We start from the raw sequence: 22,055 nt of genomic DNA, 5'->3' as shown, positions 1-22,055 counted from the left end.
TGCAGAGGGGGTGGGGCATGCAGAGGAGGTGGTACATGCAGAGGGGCATTGCATGCAGAGGGGACAGGGCATTCAGAAGGCGCGGGGCATGCTGAGGGGACGGGGCATGCTGAGGAGGCGGTACATGCTGAGGGGACGGGGCATGCAGAGGGGACAGGGCATGCAGAGGGGACAGGGCATGCAGAGGGGACAGGGCATGCAGAGGGGATGGGGCATGCAGAGGAGGTGGTACATGCAGAGGGGCTTTGCATGCAGAGGGAACAGGGCATGCAGAAGGCGAAGGGCATGCAGACGAGGCGGTACTTGCAGAGGGTGGTGCATGCAGAGGGGATAGGGCATGCATAAGGGACATGGCATGCAGAGGAAGTGGTACATGCAGAGGAGGTGGTATGTGCAGAGTGGGTGGGGCATGCAGAGAGGACAGGGCATGCGGAAGGGGCAGGGCATGAAGAGGGGGCTGGGCATGAAGAGGGGGCTGGGCATGAAGAGGGGCATAGTTGGGCACTCTGTCCCGGGACATTAAATAGTATGACCTATCTGCAGGGAGACTAAGGACATAAACATGCAGCAGGTGTAGAAAAATAACAAATTTATTGGACCAAAAACTTTTGGTATTAAAAAGGTAATATTAGATTGCTAGATAATACAAATTAAAAAATAAATAAATTACCTTGAAAAAGCTACACGTCGGCGACTTACAGCAGACCTACTCACCTATTGTCACCCTGCCTGTCTAAATACACATTCAATCCAGCAGTCAATCTCCATTGGGACTATAAACAGCCAGCAATTCTACGGCAGGAGAGCGCAGTCTCTCCCTAAATAGAGCCCTTGGATTGGAGAATACCTACCTCAAACACTGGGACATTAAGGGAAGCACATTAGGAACGGACACTGGACAGGAGAACAGCTTTGAACTGTGGGTAAAAAAAGGTTGGTGATACACCCACTGGCGAAATGAAATCACACTTACAACAAATTATTGATTTGTATAAGTCCAGATTAAATGATCTAAAGTAGCTCAGAGACAAAAGCAACAAAACAAGACCATAGTGTGATATTGTATGGTATTCCAAGTGGTTTGTATTTTAAACAATACACTCACAAAGGTAGATCATAAATGCGCATGTCAAGGGTCTTTAGACGAAATCTGGTTTCTCTTCTCCTCAAATTACCCAAACCTGTGGGGCTGGTAGAAGAACTGAATAGTGCAATACCGTTTTGTTTAAAGATATAACAAATTTTAATGTTGCACTCACATAATAAAAAAGATAAAAACACATATCACCCAGTCCTGGGTAGAACGAAATCCGTCCGGTCTGACCACAGTTACAGCAGAAGGTTTTCCAAACATCCAGCAGTGGCACCCCCAGGTCCGGTCCGTTCGGTGATGACAAAAGCTTAAGCGCGGTCATTTCTTAAAATGGGCTGGTTTTAAGAAATGTCACCATTCGGATCCCTGTCAGATTAAAACATTTTGGGGCATTCAACAAATAAACCCCAACTGGCGTTCTAATGACATAGAAGTTCGCCTCGCCAAGGCAGAGATGCAATGGATATATAAGTTGAAGACCTTGGTCCCTGCAGGACTGAATGGTGACTTCGAAATAAAATGGTTCCTTTAACTTCTTTTTCTCTCTTCTTTTCATTTTTTATATATTTTTTACTTGTGCTGCACTCTGTCACTTTAATGCATTTTTAACTAATAGTTTTTAATGTTTTTATAAAATCAGTTTATATGCTGCACATTGTCACTTTAGCAATATTATTATACATGTTTTTATATATAATTGTTGAAAATTCTGATATGCTGCTTTCCGTTTTTTTTTTTTTTGGTTATATGGACATTAAACTAATGAACATTTGCCCAAAATGTCCGTGCGGTTCAAAGGACAGGAAACCGAATAGGTGGATATAAGGGCTGGAACGCAAACCAGGAAATAGACGTGGAACGCATATCAATGCTGAAAAGAATATGACTGCTTCCGGCTTTTGACAAGACGATACGTCACGTCCGGAACGCCCAGCCGGAATTAACAGCTGTACGGGATTGTTTTGATTGTGAACGGGGGATTTAAAAGCCGCCCCGTTCGTGGATGACAATACGCTTCTGAGGAAGGGCTCTGTTAGCCCGAAAGCGCGCTTAAGCTTTTGTCATCACCGAACGGACCGGACCTGGGGGTGCCACTGCTGGATGTTTGGAAAACCTTCTGCTGTAACTGTGGTCAGACCGGACGGATTTCGTTCTACCCAGGACTGGGTGATATGTGTTTTTATCTTTTTTATTATGTGAGTGCAACATTAAAATTTGTTATATCTTTAAACAAAACGGTATTGCACTATTCAGTTCTTCTACCAGCCCCACAGGTTTGGGTAATTTGAGGAGAAGAGAAACCAGATTTCGTCTAAAGACCCTTGACATGCGCATTTATGATCTACCTTTGTGAGTGTATTGTTTAAAATACAAACCACTTGGAATACCATACAATATCACACTATGGTCTTGTTTTGTTGCTTTTGTCTCTGAGCTACTTTAGATCATTTAATCTGGATTTATACAAATCAATAATTTGTTGTAAGTGTGATTTCATTTCGCCAGTGGGTGTATCACCAACCTTTTTTGTCCTATATATGTTTTAAAGCTTTTTTGGTGGAAGCTTTTCTGGTGTCACCCTGGGCAGAAGTGTGGATTGCGCTGTGGAGATCAGTTTTATTTTCTATACCTTTGAACTGTGGGTGACTATAGATCTTTTATTATTGGAACTTGCTCAACAATAGCAGTACCTTTTTATTATCTAGCAATTTAATATTGCCTTTTTAATAACAAAAGTTTTTGGTCCAATAAATGTGTTATTTTTCTACATCTGTGGCATGTTTAGGAGCTTAGCGCAGTTTAAACCCCCTTTTTTCCCATTGTATTATTGTCTGGGCTTGACACCCAGACCTTTTTTACTGCAGCTCTAACAACACAGCTCCTCCCTGGGCGCCCCCCTGGGACACCTAGTGGCCCCCAAAAAAACTTTCTTTAGACTTAGGACAATCACAGTAATAGTATCAAATATGGTTTGAGGTAACATGTTTAAAAAAAGGGGTAGACTAGATGGTCCAAATAGTTCTTATCTGCTGTCAAATTCTATTTTCTATGTTTCTATGTTAGTGAGTAGTAATTATTGCTAGTACTTACTCATTTTCAGACTCCATAACTTCTTTCTCTACTCTGCAATAAGAACAGAGCATGAGTATGGTGGTACCTCTTGGTAATTACAGATATAAAATAATGCTACAGTACAATGTGCCATGGCCTCTTCCGCACTGGTAATGTCAGTAGTGTTAGATGGCATAATCGGTGCACCTATCAGCAGTGTCAGAGGGCATAAGCGGGCATCCCAGCATTGCAGGGTTATTACTCTGCAGCTTCTCCAGGAATCTTATCGCATCTTATTCTACATAGGATTTTTGGAATGCCACCAGTTCAGCGGGTCCTAGAAGCCAGCCCATTATTAGGGATATCTCACCAATAGCATTCCTAGGATAAGATCTCTAATGAATATGAAGCTCTAATCGGGGGAATACATAGAGAGCAGCAGTAGACATTCCCTCACCCTTTCTTTTCTTCATGCCCTTCCAGATGGCAGAAGGAGGCTGGAATAGTCAGACATGTCATATCCTCATCTGTGGTGGCTTCCATGATTGCTTCTGCTTCCAAGTGAGGCTCCATCTCCTCAGTCACTAGGGTTTTGTCTTCTAGTTCCTCCCGTGCTACAATGAGACAATGAGAGATGTGGTGGGCAAGCTGCTGGTAAAGAGAGCTGCTTTTAGAGAAGAGCTGCTGGGATAGAGGAGCTGCTGGGATAGGAGAGCTGCTGGGATAGGGGAGCTGCTGGGAAAGAGAAGAAAAAAGGGGAAAAAACACAGCACCAGTCCGGAGATGTTGACATCTGAGCTATCCATAATAAATTATCAAATAGCTGTGAAAGAGCTAATTGACTGGCTACTTATCTTTAACCATTTCATGCATCACCAATGGAGCTACAGAGTTAAAACCTGGAATTACTAATAACTAATACAACAACATATGTTTTATTGCTATAATAACAAAATAGCTTGAGCACTGTCTCATAAAGATAGATTCAGTTTAATATGATTATGTGGAATTTTATGATTTTCTGAATTTATTATATGTTTTTTAAAATTTGCTGGCCGGTGATTTGTGTAAATTGTATTGTCATTAAGAAGTCAAATATTTTATTATACATCTCTGGACTGGCGCTGTTTTTTTTTTTTTTTCTTCTGTTTTCAATCCAAGGGGTGGAGTACTCCCTTGTTAAAAAGCAGCAGCAGGTTCGGAGTTATTATAGAATAGAATTCCTTTATTCATCTCACAGTGGAGAAATTTGCATTGTTACAGCAGGGTTCAAAGTGCAGATAAGAGAAAAATAGCATAATAGGAACACACATGATAAGAAGTCCAAACAATATAAATCTAGAATCTAAAGGGCCCTACATACGCAGAGATTTGTGCCAGAGATTCATAATGGGAGATTGAGCACGAGAGATTTCACTGTCTCAGATAATGAGCCACATACAGAGAGATTTGTGTCAGTTCATAATGGGAGATTCAGCATGGGAGATTTCAAATCGGTCACAATTGTCAACTTCATCAAAAAAATAATGTTATATGGTATATACAGTAATTTCCCAAATAAACTTAAATAAATAAAATTAATTTCCTTTAATAAATAAACATTGCTGGCCTAGTACCCCCCCAACCAAATAAACATTGGTGGCCAGTGCACCATCATCCCCCCACCCCCCCAAAACACATAATCGTTGGTGATATAGGGGTTCCCCACCCCCATAACACATCATTGTTGGTGGTATAAGGGTACTCCCACCCCCCCTAAACACAATCGTTGGTGATATAGGGGTCCCCCACCCCCATAAAACATAATTGTTGGTGGTATAGGGGTACCATCACCCCCCTTAAACACAATCGTTGGTAATATAGTGGGGGTCCCTCCCAAAACACAAATAAATGTTGGTAGCACATTGGAAAAAAATACTCACCTTGTCTTCAGTGGTGGTACATCCTCACTCCTGCAGGGAGTGCTAAATGAAGACGGCGGATGAGGCAGGCGGCTCCAGCGGCTTCCTCCAGTGGCTTCCTACGGCGGCTCCAGCGTGACAGACGCCTTCTACTGGCGGCTTCCTCCAGCGGTTTCGGTGGCTCCGGGTCGGGTAAGTATATGGCTTCCTCCAGCAGCTTGTGCATGTGGGGGCGTGTGAGGGAGGGGTGTGGTGATTGGCTCTGTCAGCTGCAGCGTGTGATGTGCCAGGTGCAGGGTGTAAGTGGGCGCCACTGCTGCTGACTCAGTGCTCGGCTTCCGAATCCAGACGCATCGTAGGGGACCATGATGGACAGCGTGTACCGACCCGCTCCCTGGGGGTGATGGTGGAGGGGCATCAGGGAGAGCTCAGTCCAGCGCGTCAATGGGTTGGCATCCGGCGGGGCATTGGGATGGCGTCCAGTGGGGATTCAGTTGCTCAGAAGGCCCTGCTCATCTGCCCGTGGCCACACATATGGGAGATGAGCAGGAGCTTTTGAGCGACTGCTCTCAATTGACCGACGGGTCCATTCTGAATCCTGGGCAGATTCAGAACGGGGGGCCGCGCATTAAAATCGCTGTGTGGGCTATACACACAGCGATTTACATGCATTTTCAGGTATTTTCTGAGTGATTTATTAAAATCGCTCAGAAAATGCCTGAATATCGCCCAGTGTGTGGCCCATAAGAACATGAAGGTCTACTACAGACCATAGTTGTACATTCTAATCGCAGCAGGAAGAAAAGACCTGCAGTATCGAGGGTGAAGCAACATATCACTGAAAGAGCTACACAGTAACAATATCTTGGAGTGGGTGTAATGCATTATCCAATAAGGTTGTTATCTTGCTAATCATTCTCCTGATAATTATTCTGAATGTCTGTGTGTGAGCGTGTATATGTGGTAGGGAATATAGATTGTAAGCTCCACTGGGGCAGGGACTGAGGTGAATGTTCAAATATTCTCTGTAAAGCGCTGTGGAATATGTGTGCGCTATATAAGAAACTGGTATGATCTCCAATCTCTACAAAATCTAAAGGCATTCCTATATCAGAACTGGCCTGTTTAGTCTCTTATTGTTGGCGATTGAAACACCGCTTGCCCCAGCAGACCACTCCGAAGAATATGGCCGATTCCACTACACCAGTGGTCTCCAACCTTTTTTGGAGCGTGAGCTACTGGCGGCAAAATAAACGACCTGAACAGCTACTAAAAAAAAAAAAAAAAAAAAAGAAATCTGCCTAATAACCAAATAATGCCCTTTACACATTATCCCACACGCTGTAATGCCCCTGACACATTATGCCACACAATGCAATGTCCAATATGCTGCATACATACCTCCAAACACTGGAGAAGGGACATCTGAGCGCCCAAAATTATGGGTCTACTATCGTGGAACTCCTACGAGGCCACGACCCCATTTTTTCTGCTATGGGGGCATGGCCAGTGTTCTGAGAGCTTCTGGCCATGCCCCCAGCCTCTCTGAATACACACTGTGCCATATATACACATGCCACCAGTTACACAATGCCCACAGTTATGCCATAAACACAATGCTCCCCCCCAGCAGTGCCAGATAAACAATGCCCTCCCGATTGTGGTGCCATTCTAAACAAATACTCTGGTGGTACTGTGTACACATGCCATAGGCGCACGCCAAAAATTGGTGTAGCTACATGCCACATGGGGTGCGGTCAATGAAAATGGGGGTGTGATATACATATGCCCCCAATAGTGCAGTGCCAGATATACATATGCCCAAATAGTGCCAGATACACATATGCTCCCACAGTGCCAGGTATGCCCCCTACGGTGCCAAGTATGACCCTATGGTGCCAAGTATGCCCCAACAGTGCCAGGTATGCACCCAATAGTGCCAGGTATGCCCCCACAGTGCCAAAAAACAGGCATGCCCCCACGGTGCCAGACATGCCCATATGGTGCCCAGTATGCCCCAACAGTGCCAGGTATCCCCCAATAGTGCCAGATATGCCCCCCAATAGTGCCAGGTATACCCCCATCTAGTGCCAGGTATACCCCCACTGGGCCAGCACTCACCATTGTTGCTCCTGTCGGTGGTAGTAAAATCTGATGTCCCCCTGCTGACTGGCTGGCCTGGTTGTGTGCTCTGTATCTGCCGCCGCTGATGCTGCTACCCTTCCATCTGAGGACAGGAGAGCAGCACAGCACATAGCACGTCTCACCTTTCCGCTCACTTCCCTGTGACTGGGCCGTCAGCAATTAAAGCTCTTGAGCCAGCTCCTGATTGGCTGATGACAGCCCAGTCACAGGGATACACACTGAGGGGAAGGAGAGATGCGCAATGTGCTCTCCTCCCCTCAGAACTAGCAGCAGCGGTGGCAAGCAATGGAGGGAGGGATGGACTGGCAGGCGGCTGCAGTGATCGAGCCACCCGGAGCTACTGGTAGCGACGGGTTGGCGACCACTGCACTACACAGTCAAAGAAGGTCTTCTGCTCCCTGCACTCCAAAGGACATCAGTCTCCTCAGCAGATAAAGTCTGATCTGACCCTTCCTATACAGAGCAGCAGAATTATCGGACCAGTCCAGTTTATTGCTCAGGTGAAAACCCAGATACTTGTAAGTTCTTACCATCTCAATATCCATTCCCTGAATACTCACCGGTGTTGGGGGAGTATGCTGACATTTCCTGAAATCAACTACCAACTCTCTAGTCTTTCTCATATTAAGCTGAAGATGGTTCCTCTAACACCAAGTAGCAAAGTTCTGCACAAGTTCTCTGTACTCCCCATCATCCCCATCTACGATAAGGCCCACTATAACAGAGTCATAAGAGAACTTCTGCAGATGACAGGTTGATGTATTGTATGTGAAATCTGCAATATAGAGGGTAAAGAGAAATGGTGCCAAGACCGTTCCCTGCAGCCCCCCTGTTCTACAGATAATAGTATTGGACTGGCACTCCTTGGTCCTCACATACTGGATGGTTAGTAAGGTTATCCAGGATCCAGGTGATTAGATGATCATACACCCCAGAGTCAAGAAGCTTTTTACCCAGAAGCATGGGCTTAATGGTGTTAAAAAGCACTGGAGAAGTCAAAGAACATTATTCTCACAGTAGCCCCGGCGATATCCAGATGAGGTAGGGATCTCGGCATCAAATATATGACAGTGTCATCCACACCAATTCCAGGCTGATAAACAAACTGCATTGGCCCATTGAAGTTCTCACCAGGGGTCGAAGATAGCCAAGTATCAACCTCTCCAGGGACTACATCAACTGAGATGTCAAGGCAGCCAGCCTATAGTCGCTGAAGTCCTTAGGACGTGATGACTTTGGCACAGGTACCACACAAGAGGTTTTCCACAGCTTCGGTACCCTCCCTTGCTCCAGGCTTAGAGTAAAGAGGGTCACCACTATCCCGCACAGCTGCCCAGCACAGGACTTAAGGGCTCGAGAGTTATTGATAAGGTACTCTTTACTTATCACGGCGCCCATCGCGGGCATCGCGAGTACATTTATGTCTGCCCGCGACGCGACCGACGCGATGCCCACGATTTCCCATTGAAACCCATGTTAAACATGGACATCGTGTCGGTCACGTCGCGGCCGGCTATAAATGTGCACACGATGGCCCCGACGCGATGCCCACGATTTGCCATAGGAATTAATGTTAAAAGACCCGATGGACACGATTTTCATGTTAAATGCCTCAATGGACCCGATTTTAGCATAGGAAACAATGTTAAATGGGCCTTAGAGCCCAAATACTTACCCTGAACTCTGAAATGGCCCCCCCAATTTTTTACGCCACCCCACGATCAACGTGAACCCGAAGCGTGGCGAGCGCAGCGAGCCCGCGAGGGGCGGCGGTACGCGTCCTCCGACCTTTTCATACCCCCACTATCCACGTCGGCGTGGAGTTGAGAATAGAATAGTGTGGCGAGCGCAGCGAGCCACCGAGCCCGAAGCGTGGCGAGCGCAGCGAGCCCCGCGAGGGGACGCGGATACCTTCACAGGTAATCGCGTCCCCTCGCGGGCTTCACAGGTGTCCGCGTCGCCACGGACACCTGTGAAGCCCGCGAGGGCACGCGTCTAGCTGTGAAGGTATCCGCGTGCGCTCGCCACGCTTCGGGCTCGGTGGCTCGCTACGCTCGCCCCACTATTCTATTCTCAACTCCACGCCGACGTGGATAGTGGGGGTATGAAAAGGTCGGAGGACGCGTACCGCCGCCGCTCGCCACGCTTCGGGTTCACGTTGATCGTGGGGTGGCGTAAAAAATTGGGGGGGACATTTCTGAGTTCAGGGTAAGTATTTGGGCTCTAAGGCCCATTTAACATTGTTTCCTATGCTAAAATCAAGTCCATTGAGCCATTGAACATGAAAATCGTGTCCATCGGGTCTTTTAACATTAATTCCTATGGCAAATCGTGGGCATCGCGTCGGGGCCATCGTGTGCACATTTATAGCCGGCCGCGAAGCAACCGACACGATGTCCATGTTTAACATGGTTTTCAATGGGAAATCGTGGACATCGCGTCGCGTGCGGGCATCTTTAGCCCGCATATGACGCGACCGACACGATTTTTTACCTCACGATGCCCACGATCAAGATCGTGGGCGCCGTGCTAGGTAAAGAGTACCATTGATAAATATAGATCTGCGCTCTGTCATTCATTATTTTGCTGGGAAAGAGAGCTGTTGGGAAGGAGAAGCTAATGATCCCAGATAGGAGGAAAATGGATGAGACGGTTGGGGTCCTATAGCGCATCCTGAGACTGTCAGCAACATATCAGGGGGAGAATGGATGAGACAGATGGCAGTCCTATAGCGCATCCCGAGACTGTGTCAGCAGTGTTTCAAGGGGGAGAATTAATGAGACAGATGGCTGTACTATAGTGCATCCTGAGACTGTGTGAGCAACGTATCAGGGGGACAATGGATGAGATGGTGTCATGAGCCACCGCTGTGGGTCATTATTTTTATGTCAGTTTCTGTGAGCTTTCCAAGATTCTGTTTCTGGTATGGGACTCCCTGGTGGCCTCCTTTGGTGAGTCTGGGCTATTGCAGCTCTATTCTGCTTGATTGTTCTGTATAAGGCTGTTGCTTAATTAGCACGTTACCTTAGATCTCAGCTGCAATAATTTGTGCTTCAGGAGGCCAAGCAGGAGATTTTGATCTGTCCTAGCTTCTCTAGAAGACGTCAAGGGAAGGCGAATAAAAAGAAGAGATAAGCGCTGATCTTTTACCTTCACCCAGTTTGTCACAAAGAAATTCTTGCCTTGTGTCCTGTGGCCACCATCAAGGAGGGGGGTACTGTTACAAGCTGTAATCATAGCTTGTGTCTGTTTTGCCTGGTTTTTGCTACTGTTTCCTTTCAATAAAAATTCCAGGTTCTTATGTATCCTTATTTGGAATAATCTGGATATTGGGGTCTGTTGATCCCTCCTCAAGGGGGGGGGGCGTTGTACTGTCCTGAGCCACCAATTTAGATCACAATTTTTATGTCAGTTTCTTTGAGCTTCCCAAGAATCTGTTTTTTTTTTGTATGGGACTCGCTGGTGGCCTTCTGTGTTGAGTCTGTGCTATTGCAGCTCTATTCTGTGTGATAGTTCTCAGCTGCAGTAATTTGTGCTTAAGGAGGCCTGTGCCTTTCCAGCAATCCTGATTGGCTCTTGCTCCCTTGATATTCTCTCCAAACTCAGACCCTGAGGCCAGTTATAGCGTCAGCTTCCGGTGATTAGCTTCCAGCTTTTTGCTCACAACTTCCAGTTGCCAGTTTCGTGCTTACTGCTTCCAGCAGTCTGGTCAGTTTGGTCCAACTGGTGCCTAATGTTCCCGGCTGACTTCCCTGTGCATTCAGCCAATATGCAGTCAGTGTCAAGCTTCTGTTCTAGCTAAACTCCTGCTCCTGGCTTCTTTGGTTCATTTGCTCTGGGTATCAAACATTATCAGTCCTGGTCCGGTTTCGGGCAATCATAAGTTCTCCATGCTGGAGACACGGTTTAATTTCTATTCCATACAATTTGTCCTGTTGTTATTTGGTTGACTGTGTTTTTCTTTATTTGGATAGTCCATGCTGGTCCCTACCCTATCCCTCTGGGATCTCCTGAGTTTGCCACAGGTCTGCACCATTTTTTTATATTTACCTCAGCGGGTGATTTCCTGTTTATGGCATTTCTCTGTATCTTGTGTGGTTTTGCTGTGCATTTGTGGGGTGTAATATTGTGTCTTGTGTGGTGTTATTTTCTTATGTATGCGACAAGGTCACCCATGGTATGCGATTATTTTGCTTCTGTGTTTAGCTCCCTGGTTTATCTGCAGTGTGCCATTAGTTAGTGTTATAATACAGTCATGTCCATTTAGTTAGTTTATCCTCTTGGTCATCTCCTTCCAGGTACCTTGTAAATATGCAAGACCTGGTGGCACTGGAGTTAAGGTGGATTTAATCTCCCTTTCCAAACATGGCTATTATAGGTGAAGTCCTAGTTTCCGCAGGTCCTTATTGCTTTGTAAGGATATCAATATGCCTATCCCAAGCATGTTTAAATTGCTCTACTGTATTTAACTCTACCACCTCTGATGGGATTCCACTTATCCACTACCCTTTCTGTGAAGTAATTTTTCCTCAATGTTGTGTTTCTCCTCTTCCTGTGAATAATGTCTCCTACCTGTACCTTATTGGAGGTCATGGCTGTTGGTATCAGTGTATCAGGGGGAGAATGGATGAGATGAATGGCGAGCCTACAGCAAATCCTGAGACTGTGCCAGCAGCATATGGTAGTGGGGGGGGGGGGGTATGGATGAGAGTAATGGTGGTCCTATAGCGCATCCTGAGACTGTGCCAGCAGTGAATGGGGGAGATGGGGGTTAGATGAGAGGAATGGAGTTCCTAGAGCACATCCTGAGACTGTGTCAGCAGCGTATCAGAGGGAGAATGGATGAGATGGATGGCATTCCAATAGAGCATCCTGAGACGGTGTAAACAGCGTATAGGCTGCTAAATAAACTTGAAAGTGTGGGATTGGATTATAAAACAATGAAATAGATAAGAACCTGGTTGCAGGATAGGAAACAGACAGTTGTAGTAAATGGAGTGCATTCTATGGAGGGACATGTTACCAGTGGAGTACCCCAGGGATCTGTACTTGGACCAGTGCTCTAATATCTTTGTTAGGGACATTGCAAATGGTATTGAAAGGAAAGTATGCCTTTTTGCAGAGGACACAAAGATATGCAACAGAGTAGACACACCAGGAGGGGTAAATCAAATGACTGATGATCTAAAGCTGGGTACACATATATACAATTGTCAGGCTGTTCTTCCGTTCTGGGTCGGACAGCCGTTCAATTGTATATGTGTGTAGGCTGTCCCGTACGAGCGATAAACGGCAAAAAACTGTCTTGACCCCACTCCCCCAGGACCCCTGGCCAGGCTGACCGGTCAGAGGGCTGAATGCTTTGGCTGGGGGGACTTGTATAAAAAGTCTCCCCCCCGGCTGTGGCATTACCCTGCTGGCTGGTTTGGCCTGGGGCTGGTTCTTAAAATACGGGGGACCACTAGTCATTTTGTCCCCCGTATTTTGGGAACCAGCCCTGGACCTGAAGCTGGTTTTAAAAAATCAGCGAAGCCCTATCTGGTTGTTTTCCTGATTTTTAATACCAGCCCGGCTCTTCAGCCTGGTGCTGGTTGCAGCCGTGGAAGGGGGGGGACCCCAGGTCGTTTTTTTTTTAATGAGTAAAAGCTGACTAAAGTTCTATATAGACGGGTTTGCGTCTAAATTTTAGGCACCCTACCGGCTGACTAAAATTTTGACGCTAACCCGTCTATATAGAACTTTAGTCAGCCAGCAGGGTGACTAAACTTCTATATAGACGGGTTACTGCATCTACATTTTAGTCACCCTTTTACTCATTAAAAAAAAAACGACCTGGGGTCCCCCCCCCCACGGCTGTAACCAGCACCAGGCTGAAGAGCCGAGGCTGGTATTAAAAAAAAAAAAAAAAAAATCAGGAAACCAACCAGATAGGGCTTCGCTGATTTTTTAAAACCAGCCCCAGGCTCCAGGTCTGGGGCTGGTTCCCAAAATACGGGGGACAAAATGACTAGAGGTCCCCCGTATTTTAAGAACCAGCCCCAGGCCAAACCAGCCAGCAGGGTAATGCCACAGCCGGGGGGAGACTTTTTATACAAGTCCCCCCGGCCAAAGCATTCAGCCCTCTGACCGTTCAGCCTGGCCAGGGGTCCTGGGGGAGTGGGGACCCCCCCCCCAATTAAGGGGTCCCCCCCTCCAGGACTTACCTGACCAGGCTGAAGCCTGGTGCTGTCCTCGATGCCCCTGGGCGGTGGGCATCGAGCTGATTTTAGTGTAAAAAATAGATGAATAAACTATTGTTTTAAACTGTGGAACTATGAGTCCCAGCAAGCCTACCCTGCAAGCTGGGACTTGGAGAACCACAAGTCCCAGCCTGCAAAGCATTAAAGGGCCCACTGGGTCTTGTAGTTCCACAGTAAAAAAAAATTGTTAAATAAATACACACTGACACATTAGAAAAATAAAAGTTTAATACATACAGTACATTACACAAACACACTGATACTTACCTATCTTGATCCCGTAGGTAGGTCCCAGGGTCCGGGGCTCCAGGGCTGAAGAGTCCGGGGTCCTGGATCCGTAGTAATCCAAAGGGGTACCCGGGGAAGGAAATCCTACTCACCTGCTCCTGTGGCGACCACCTCGGCATCTTCTGTTGAAGTCCCGCTGCTCCCGGCTGCTGTGGTACCCGCTCTGCCTCCGCTGTATACTAAAGACGCAGAGATCCTTCTTCCTCTGCGTCTCTGCTCAGAATGATTTCTGGCCAATCAGGAGCTGAAATCATTTTGAGCAGAGACGCAGAGGAAGAAGGATCTCTGCGTCTCTAGTGTATAGCGGAGGCAGAGCGGGTACCACTGCAGCCGGGAGCAGCGCTACTTCAACAGAAGATGCTGAGGTGGTCGCCACAGGAGCAGGTGAGTAGGATTTCCTTCCCCAGGTACCCCTTTGGATTACTACGGATCCAGGACCCCGGACTCTTCAGCCCTGGAGCCCCAGACCCGGACCAGCCCTGGAACCAAGCCACCGGACCGGACCGAGGGACCTACCTATGGGATCAAGATAGGTAAGTATCAGTGTGTTTGTGTAATGTATGTATTCAACTTTTATTTTTCTAATGTGTCCGTGTGTATTTATTGAACTATTTTTTTTTCTGTGGAACTACAAGTGCCAGCGGGCCCTTGAATGCCCCGCATGCTGGGACTTGTGGTTCTCCAAGTCCCAGCATGCGGGGGAGGCTTGCTGGGACTCCTAGTTCCACAGGAAAAGACAATAGGTTTTTCATCTATTTTTTTACACTGAATCAGCCCGGTGGCCACCGTACAGGGCCACCGGGGACAGCACCAGGCTTCAGCCTGGTCAGGTAAGTCCTGGAGGGGGGGAACCCCTTAATTGGGGGGGTTCCCACTCCCCCAGGACCCCTGGCCAGGCTGACCGGTCAGAGGGCTGAATGCTTTGGCCGCGGGACCTTATATAGTAAGTGTCCCCCTGCTGTGGCATTACCCTGCTGGCTGGTTTGGCCTGGGGCTGGTTCTTAAAATACCCCTGGTCATTTTGTCCCCCGTATTTTGGGAACCACCCCGGACCTGGAGCCTGGGGCTGGTTTTAAAAAATCAGCGAAGCCTTATTTGTCGGGTTTCCTGATTTTTTAATACCAGCCCCGGCTCTTTCAGCCTAGTGCTGGTTACGGCTGTGGTGGGGACCCCACGCCGTTTTTTTTTTTAATAGGTAAAAGGGCGACTGCCATAATTATGCCCTAACCCAGCCCATTATGATAATTTTTCTGACATATGACGTGTCAATAGCCCAAATCGAGACAGTGTGTACAGTGGTACAATCTTTTTCTTGCGACTGTTTGGACGGGAGTACATCAGACGTCGCAAGTAAAATTGTACAGGTGTGTACACGTGTGTCGGCTGTTGTTTGTGGACGGTCCGACGGGAGTACGTTCAGCTGAACGGTTGCAAAAAATAAGGATTGTATGGATGTGTACCCAGCTTAAGTAAACTTGAGAATTGGTCAAGAGCATGGCAACTACAGTTTAATGCAGAATTATGCACTTGGGACTCAAAAAACCCAAAGGCTCAATATAGTATCAAGGGTACTATAATGGAAACTACTGAGGAGGAAAGAGATCTAGGAGTCACTATTTCAAGTGACTTAAAGGCAGGAAAGCAATGTAGCAAAGCAATGAGGAAGGCTAGTCAGATGCTTGGTTGCATAGGGAGAGGAATCAGTAGCAAAAAAAAATATTTAATAATGCCACTTTATAGGTCATTGGTACGGCATCATCTGGAATACTGTGTCCAGTTCTGGAGACCATACCTTCAGAAGGATATAAATACATTAGAGAGTACAAAGAAGGGCAACTAAAATGGTGCATGGCCTACATCACAAAAAACTTACCTGGAAAGACTAAAAGATCTTAACATATATAATTTGGAGCAGAGTAGGGAAAGGGGGGACATGATAGAAATCTTCAAATATATCAAGGTTTTTAACATAGTACAGGAGGGAAATTTTCTTTACACTGAAACTGGAGGGAGGTAGGTTCAGGGGAAATGTTAGAAAGAATTACTTCAGAGAAAGGGTAGTGGATAAGTGGAACAGCCTCCCATCAGAGGTGGTAGAGGCTAAAACAGAAGAACAAATTAAACATGCTTGGGATAGGCATATGTATATCCTTACAAAGAAATAAGGATTAAAAAGGGTTGAGATTACCTGAAGGATAAAAAAGGGGCAGACTAGATGGACCAAATGGTTCTTATCTGCCGTCAAATTCTATGTCTCTATGGATGGGGGGATGGATAAGACTAATGACAGTTCTAAAGCGCATCTTGAGACTTTGTCCACAACGTATCAGAGGGAGAATGGATAAGACCGATGGCAGTCCTATTGCGCATTCTGAGACTGTCAGCAGCGTATCAGGGGGAGAATACAAGAAAAAACAACAATAGACCTTGGCGCAATCAATTAGCAGCTGTTGTATGAGGGTGTGTTATTCCCTCAGTAAAGTTAAAATAAAAAAGTAAAATGAACAGCGCTTTGTGCTATAGTGAGGTATGAATGACACTGTATACGGCTAGGTATAACAAATGTATTTCGTGCATTTACTATGAATAAAGATAAAAGATATATACTAAAAGATATTTGCATGCATAAAATAAATTAAATTATAAGAAGACAGTTTGCTGCTTCTTTATGGGATCTAATATTGTGTTTGTAGATATACTTCACCTCCATAAGATCAAAGATGGTGAATAAAAGTCCCAGTCTAATAGCCAGCAACTTTGAGAATGAGACAAGGCAGATTTGTATCCGTTTGATGAACTCTATTACATACCTCCCAACTTTGAGTCCTCAGCTCCGTGAGCTGCTGGACATGCCCTCAGCCCCGTCGGCAGCAGGAATAGACGCTGTGCGCAAGAGCACAGCGTCTATTCAAGGTGGCAGGGGGGACTCCTAACTGCCCCCTTGTGCCGGCCGCGAGAGGGATGCGGGAGTGTCCCAAAAAATCGGAACGTTCCCACGATAGGCGGGACCGGGGCCGGCCTTAGGCATAGGCAAACTAGGAACTTGCCTAGGGCATTTGGAATGCCTAGGGGCTTCTGCTGATTAAAATGATATGCAGCATGCCTATATTCTGTGTGCGAGTGAGGCTGTATCTGCATATGAAATAGTGTATTCATGGAAATCACTGTAACATAGCATTCCGTATGCAGGTACAGCCACAGACGCACACAGAATATAGACATGCCACATATCATTTTAATCATCGGAAGCTCCTTGTGTGTGCTGGTCATAACAATGCAAATAAGACGAATTTCCATCAAAAAAGGCACCCAACGTTAGCAGAACTGGCCAGGAGCTGCATGGCCTAATGAGGCAAGATGTATGAGGAAACATCTGTATCCAAGCAGAGGCAGAGGTCGCAGTGTTAGCGGTCGTGCGAGTGCTGTCTGCGGGTGGGTTGGTTGTGCAATAGTGTTCGGCATATGTGTAAGGGGCATTATGTGTGTCATGTATAAATGCATTAATAATGTGCGACATATGTGTAACAGGCATTATGTGTGTCATGTGTATAAGGGCATTAATAATGTGCAACATATGTGTAAGGGGCATTGGGGCAGATGTATTAAGCCTTAACAAGAGATAAATGCAAGGGTGATAGGGAGAGATAAACGTCTAGCCAATCAGCTCCTTACTGACTTTTATCAAACACAGCCTGTAACATGGCAGTTAGCAGGTGATTGGCTGGACGTTTATCTCTCCTTATCACCCTTGCATTTATCTCTTGTTAAGGCTTAATACATCTGCCCCATTATGTGTGTCATGTGTATGAAGGGCATTAATAAAAGTTGGCATAATGTGTAAGGGGCATTATGGTTATAAGGACATTAATAATGTGTGTCATGTGTAAGAGGCATTACTGTGTGGTATTATCAGGGGTGCAGAGAAAAAGGGGTAGGGGGTACAAAATACCCAGGCCAAAGTCTGATGGGTGGGCCCAGTAGGGGCCCCGGGCCCCCTTCCTTTAAGTGACAGCAGCAGCTGCAGCTCTTCTCCTCTGCCCAGCACACACTGCTTTGTGCTGGGTTGCAGTGTGGCCATGGAGGTGGTTAAAATACAATATTTTCTCAGGATTTTTTTCTAAGGGTATAATGTGAATAATGTGAGGAGTAATGTACATAAGGTAAAGTGGTACTACATTGTGATGTAACATGAATAAGGGACACCATTGCATGATATAATGTGAATAAAGTTGCACTACTGTGTGGCATAATTTGAATTGGGGGTAAAATTGTGTGGCCATGCCCCTTCCCAGCAAGAATACACCCCTGTTTGAGCTGCGCACCAAATGTGTGCACTGTTTCTATTTAAAATATTGCGGGTAGGAGCACCAAAATGATGACTGCTATGATGAGGGTTGATGGTGCTGGGAAAGGGGAGCAGGGTCAGAGGCGGAACTAGTGGCGGTGCATGGGGGCACCAGCCAAAATCTTGCCTAGGGCATCATTTAGGCTAGGGCCGGCTCTGGGAGGGACAGCTGGGAGGTATGCTATTAGAGCAAGGGGTCCCCAATGCTGATTGAAGTGGAGACTTTCTCCTTGCTGAGTCAGATGACGGTACCTGGAGACATTCTTTAAAGCAATGCTGGTCCAGAATTCCAAAAGGTGTTGGGAATTAGAGGTGCAGTCTTTTGTCCCAAAGAGCAAAGCTGAAGTAATTGTAGCAACGTGCTCAACGCGTTTCAATGTAAAAGTACCCACGTCTTCTTCAGGAGCAGAAAACAGAATGAAGTGCACGCAGCTTGGGGCTGATAGAAATACCCCCAGGTTAATTAAAACATGCAATGCAGGTGTACCTAGCTGTGTACTATTGCTTATAAAATATATAAATAGAAACCATATGAAAAGGAGACATGCATATATTGTTTATCGCATTGTTTCAAAATCATATATAGAAAACATAAAATTCCTATAATCCATATAAAAAAGTTAGAATAAAGTAAAACTAAATAGTATGTAGGTCACATGGGTTTGATCACATGATTTGGGTCACGTGACCAGAGAAGGTTGTATGGCCGCATAATTAGGCTCTTGTCTATAGCCAAGTAATCAGAGTGGGCATATGATTAGTATATTTATTTAGTAGTAGGCAACATATTCCCTTTACCTAAAGACGCTGGAGGGTCTCCTGTGTTGCGCCGATCTGACTCCGGCAAGTCCGCCGCGCATAGCTGAAGTACGTCACACTTGGTTTGCGGAAGTGGTGTCGACCGGTCACACAGTCACGCTTTGGTTGGCGGAAATGGACTCATCATCATGTAATCCACCATGTCCGCTACATGCCTAACGTTTGGTTGGCGGAAGTGGCCCAAAACAGAAGGGAATTCTTTATTTGGTTGGCGGAAGTGACCGTATTGACATATTTTTAGGCATACTCAGTCTCAGCCTGATAGGCGAATGGAAGTGTATGAATGGCGGAAATAGATTTCTCAAGCTTGGGGTTGGCGGAAATCATATAATACTCACAGATATCTATCTAATCCCAATTTAGAATTCTATTCATTAGCGGAAATGTATAGTTTTAATTTTATACCACTAATTTAGCAGAATGCGAACTCAAAGTTGTTTCTGTCCACAAAAATCAATATAAACCTGCCCATACACGGTCCGTTTAACGGATCCGTTTGGGACTTAAACAGCACACATTGGATCGGATCGCATCCCTTGTGCATGCATTGTGCATGCACTGCGATCCGATACGATGTGTACCTAGTACAAAAAGTATGCGCAGCACATACTTTTTGTACCGTACTATGTGATGCACGGGAGCGCGCATCGCATAGTACAGAACGGATGCCGGCGAACGGCTCTGTGTATGGGCAGCTTTAGAATAAAGGTGTGAATATAGGTTCATAGAACATAAACAATGCTAATAGTAGTGATAACAGTCCTAATATCATACCTCCCAACTGTCCCTCCCGCCGCCGGCAGTGTCCCGCGGCGGGGGCAGTTGGGAGTCCCCCCCTGAAGTCCGTGAATAGACGCTGTGCGGATGCGCACAGCATTTATTCTTGCAGGCAGAGGGGCTGGGCGCTGGCCAGCAGCTCACAGAGCTGCTGGGCATGACCCCACCGCGGTGAAAAACGGGAGCATGGCCTCGCGGTAGCACCGTGAGTATAGGCCATGCCCCATTTCCGGCAGGCCACTCCCCCAAAAATTTGCCGTGCGTCTTTCCCGCGCGCACACCGTCCCGCCGCCGCCTTAACAGATGTTGGGAGGTATGTAATATATATATATCTTATATATTTGGCTACATCTGTCACTCAAAGTGTGTCTGAAGCTGTAACGCTGGGTGGAGCCTCTGACTCACATGACAGAGAACCAGCCCAGTGAGTCCACAGTCATAGGAGGGACACAATGCTCTGCTCCTGCATTTTCCTTTTAATGTATGATTGCCATCACCTGTGTTGAAGCACCTTTCCTATCAATTAACCTGTTCAACACAGATGGAGGTAATCATACATTAGGAAGAAAGTCCAACGGCAGAGCATTGTGTCCCTCCTGGCATAGGTCATGTTGGGAGGTATGCACAGTGCCAGACACCCTCTGCCTCCCCATGTTACCCAGCAAAGACACAAGCTACTCACCAGACACACCAGGTGAGCGCCCCACATACCTCCCAACATGACCCTCGAGAATGCTCTGTTTGTGGACTTCCATCTTAATTTAGGATTGTCATCACCTGTTTTAAACAGGGTAATTGATAAGAAAGGTGTTTAAGCACAGGTGATGGTAATCCATAAATTAAGAAGAAAGTCCAGAAACAGAGCAATGTGTCCCTCCTGAAGAGGGTCATGTTGGGTATGCACCTCCCTCCCTCCCTCCCCCCCCCCCCCCATTCACGGCATCCCCACGATTAAATGGCACATGCAAAACACTGACATGGCTATGGTCGACAATGAAAAAGGTTGACAAGATTTATTTTTCACTTTTTCAATGTTTTCATATTCATTCTCATGTGTTGACATGGACACCAATGAAGTGCCACACTTATGTCAACAATTACATGTGTTGACCTTTCTTGTGGCGATTCGCGGCACCCCCGCAACCCCCCTCCCGCGATTTGCAGCACACCCCCCCGCAATTCGCGGCACCCCCGGTGACTCCCGCGATTCACGACCCCCCCAACCACGATTCCCCACCCCGCGACCCCCCCTCCTGTCATTGCGGCAACCCCCCGCGACCCACCCTCCCGCGATTCACTGCAACCCCCCGCGCCCTCCCCTCCCACGATTTGCGGCACCCACACCCCCCCCCGCGCGACCCCCCCTCCCGCAATTCACGGCATCCACCCACGACCCCTCCTCCCGTGATTCGCAGACACCCCTCACCTCCTCCCTCCCCCCCACCCCCGCGCGCGATTCACGGCAACCCCAGGATTAAATGGCACATGCACGGCTATGGTCGACAATGAAAAAGGTTGACATGAGTTTTTGAAGATTTATTTTTCTTTTTTTCAATGTTTTCATATTCATTCTCATGTGTCGACATGGACACCGATGAAGTGCCACACTTATGTCAACATTTACATGTGTTGAACTTTCTGTGTTGCTTTTTTCGTGTACCAATTTTTTTCCAGTGACAACTATGAACTATGTGCACGTCAACCTACACATCATCAACCAATTCTTTGTATAATATATAACACCTGTTCTGTTTTACTGTAGGTGTTTTAAGTCAGATCTTTTACTGCTACTATTGCTGTTTATGTAAATGCATTCTGAATGACAGCAACATCCTACCATCCTTCTACAAGAATATATAACCAACTAGGTGATTCATCGCGCCCCGTGCCCCCCCCCCCCTCCCACAATTCACGGACCCCCGCGCACCCCCCCTATTATTTTGAAATAATACCCCTTTCACATCAGAAAAGGTACTAGCAGTCCAGGGACACCTAAATCCCTTGGAGCCAAGTGCCTGAAAATCACCCCACCAACTCCCTCCTCGTCAAATTCCTTCTCAATCCGGATCAGGGGGAGTCCTGCAGGCCATCTCACCTGCATGACTGACTCCATAGATTCCTCCGGAGGATCCTGCAGTGCTACGCCTACTACTACTGACGCTGCTCCTGTTGCTGCTCCTGGAAGTCAGTCATCATCCCAGAGGGGAAGTTGTAAGACCGCTATGTCTTTCACTAAGCAATTGACCATCCAACAGTCATTTTCCATGAGGATGAAATATGACTGCAGTCATCCTATGGTAAAGCGGATAACCCTGCATTAATTCTGGGAGTCTGCCAATGCAGCTTTCACCCTGCATTGATGTGGCAGTCTGCCACTGCAGCTCTCGCCCTTCATT

General features: G+C 46.7%; 1 protein-coding gene across 4 annotated transcripts in view; it reads right to left on the bottom strand.

The window, feature by feature from the left end:
- The window catches only part of LOC146046056 (cyclic nucleotide-gated channel beta-1-like), a 415,388-nt gene that overhangs the window by 2,639 nt on the left and 390,694 nt on the right, over window positions 1-22,055 (bottom strand). For all 4 annotated transcript variants that reach the window (XM_083165226.1, XM_083165229.1, XM_083165228.1 and 1 more), the window contains 2 exons: window positions 3,603-3,759; window positions 3,185-3,217 (listed from right to left, as the gene is read on the bottom strand). In XM_083165226.1, coding sequence (XP_083021352.1) covers window positions 3,185-3,217; window positions 3,603-3,759 — 190 coding nt within the window. The remainder of the gene's footprint in view (window positions 1-3,184; window positions 3,218-3,602; window positions 3,760-22,055) is intronic.

Source organism: Crinia signifera, chromosome 11 (assembly GCF_055691185.1).
Source record: "Crinia signifera chromosome 11, ASM5569118v1, whole genome shotgun sequence".
NCBI classification, from domain to species: Eukaryota; Metazoa; Chordata; class Amphibia; order Anura; family Myobatrachidae; genus Crinia; species Crinia signifera.
The sequence above is the reverse complement of the archived record's forward strand: the minus strand, read 5'-3'. Positions and strand labels throughout refer to the sequence as shown.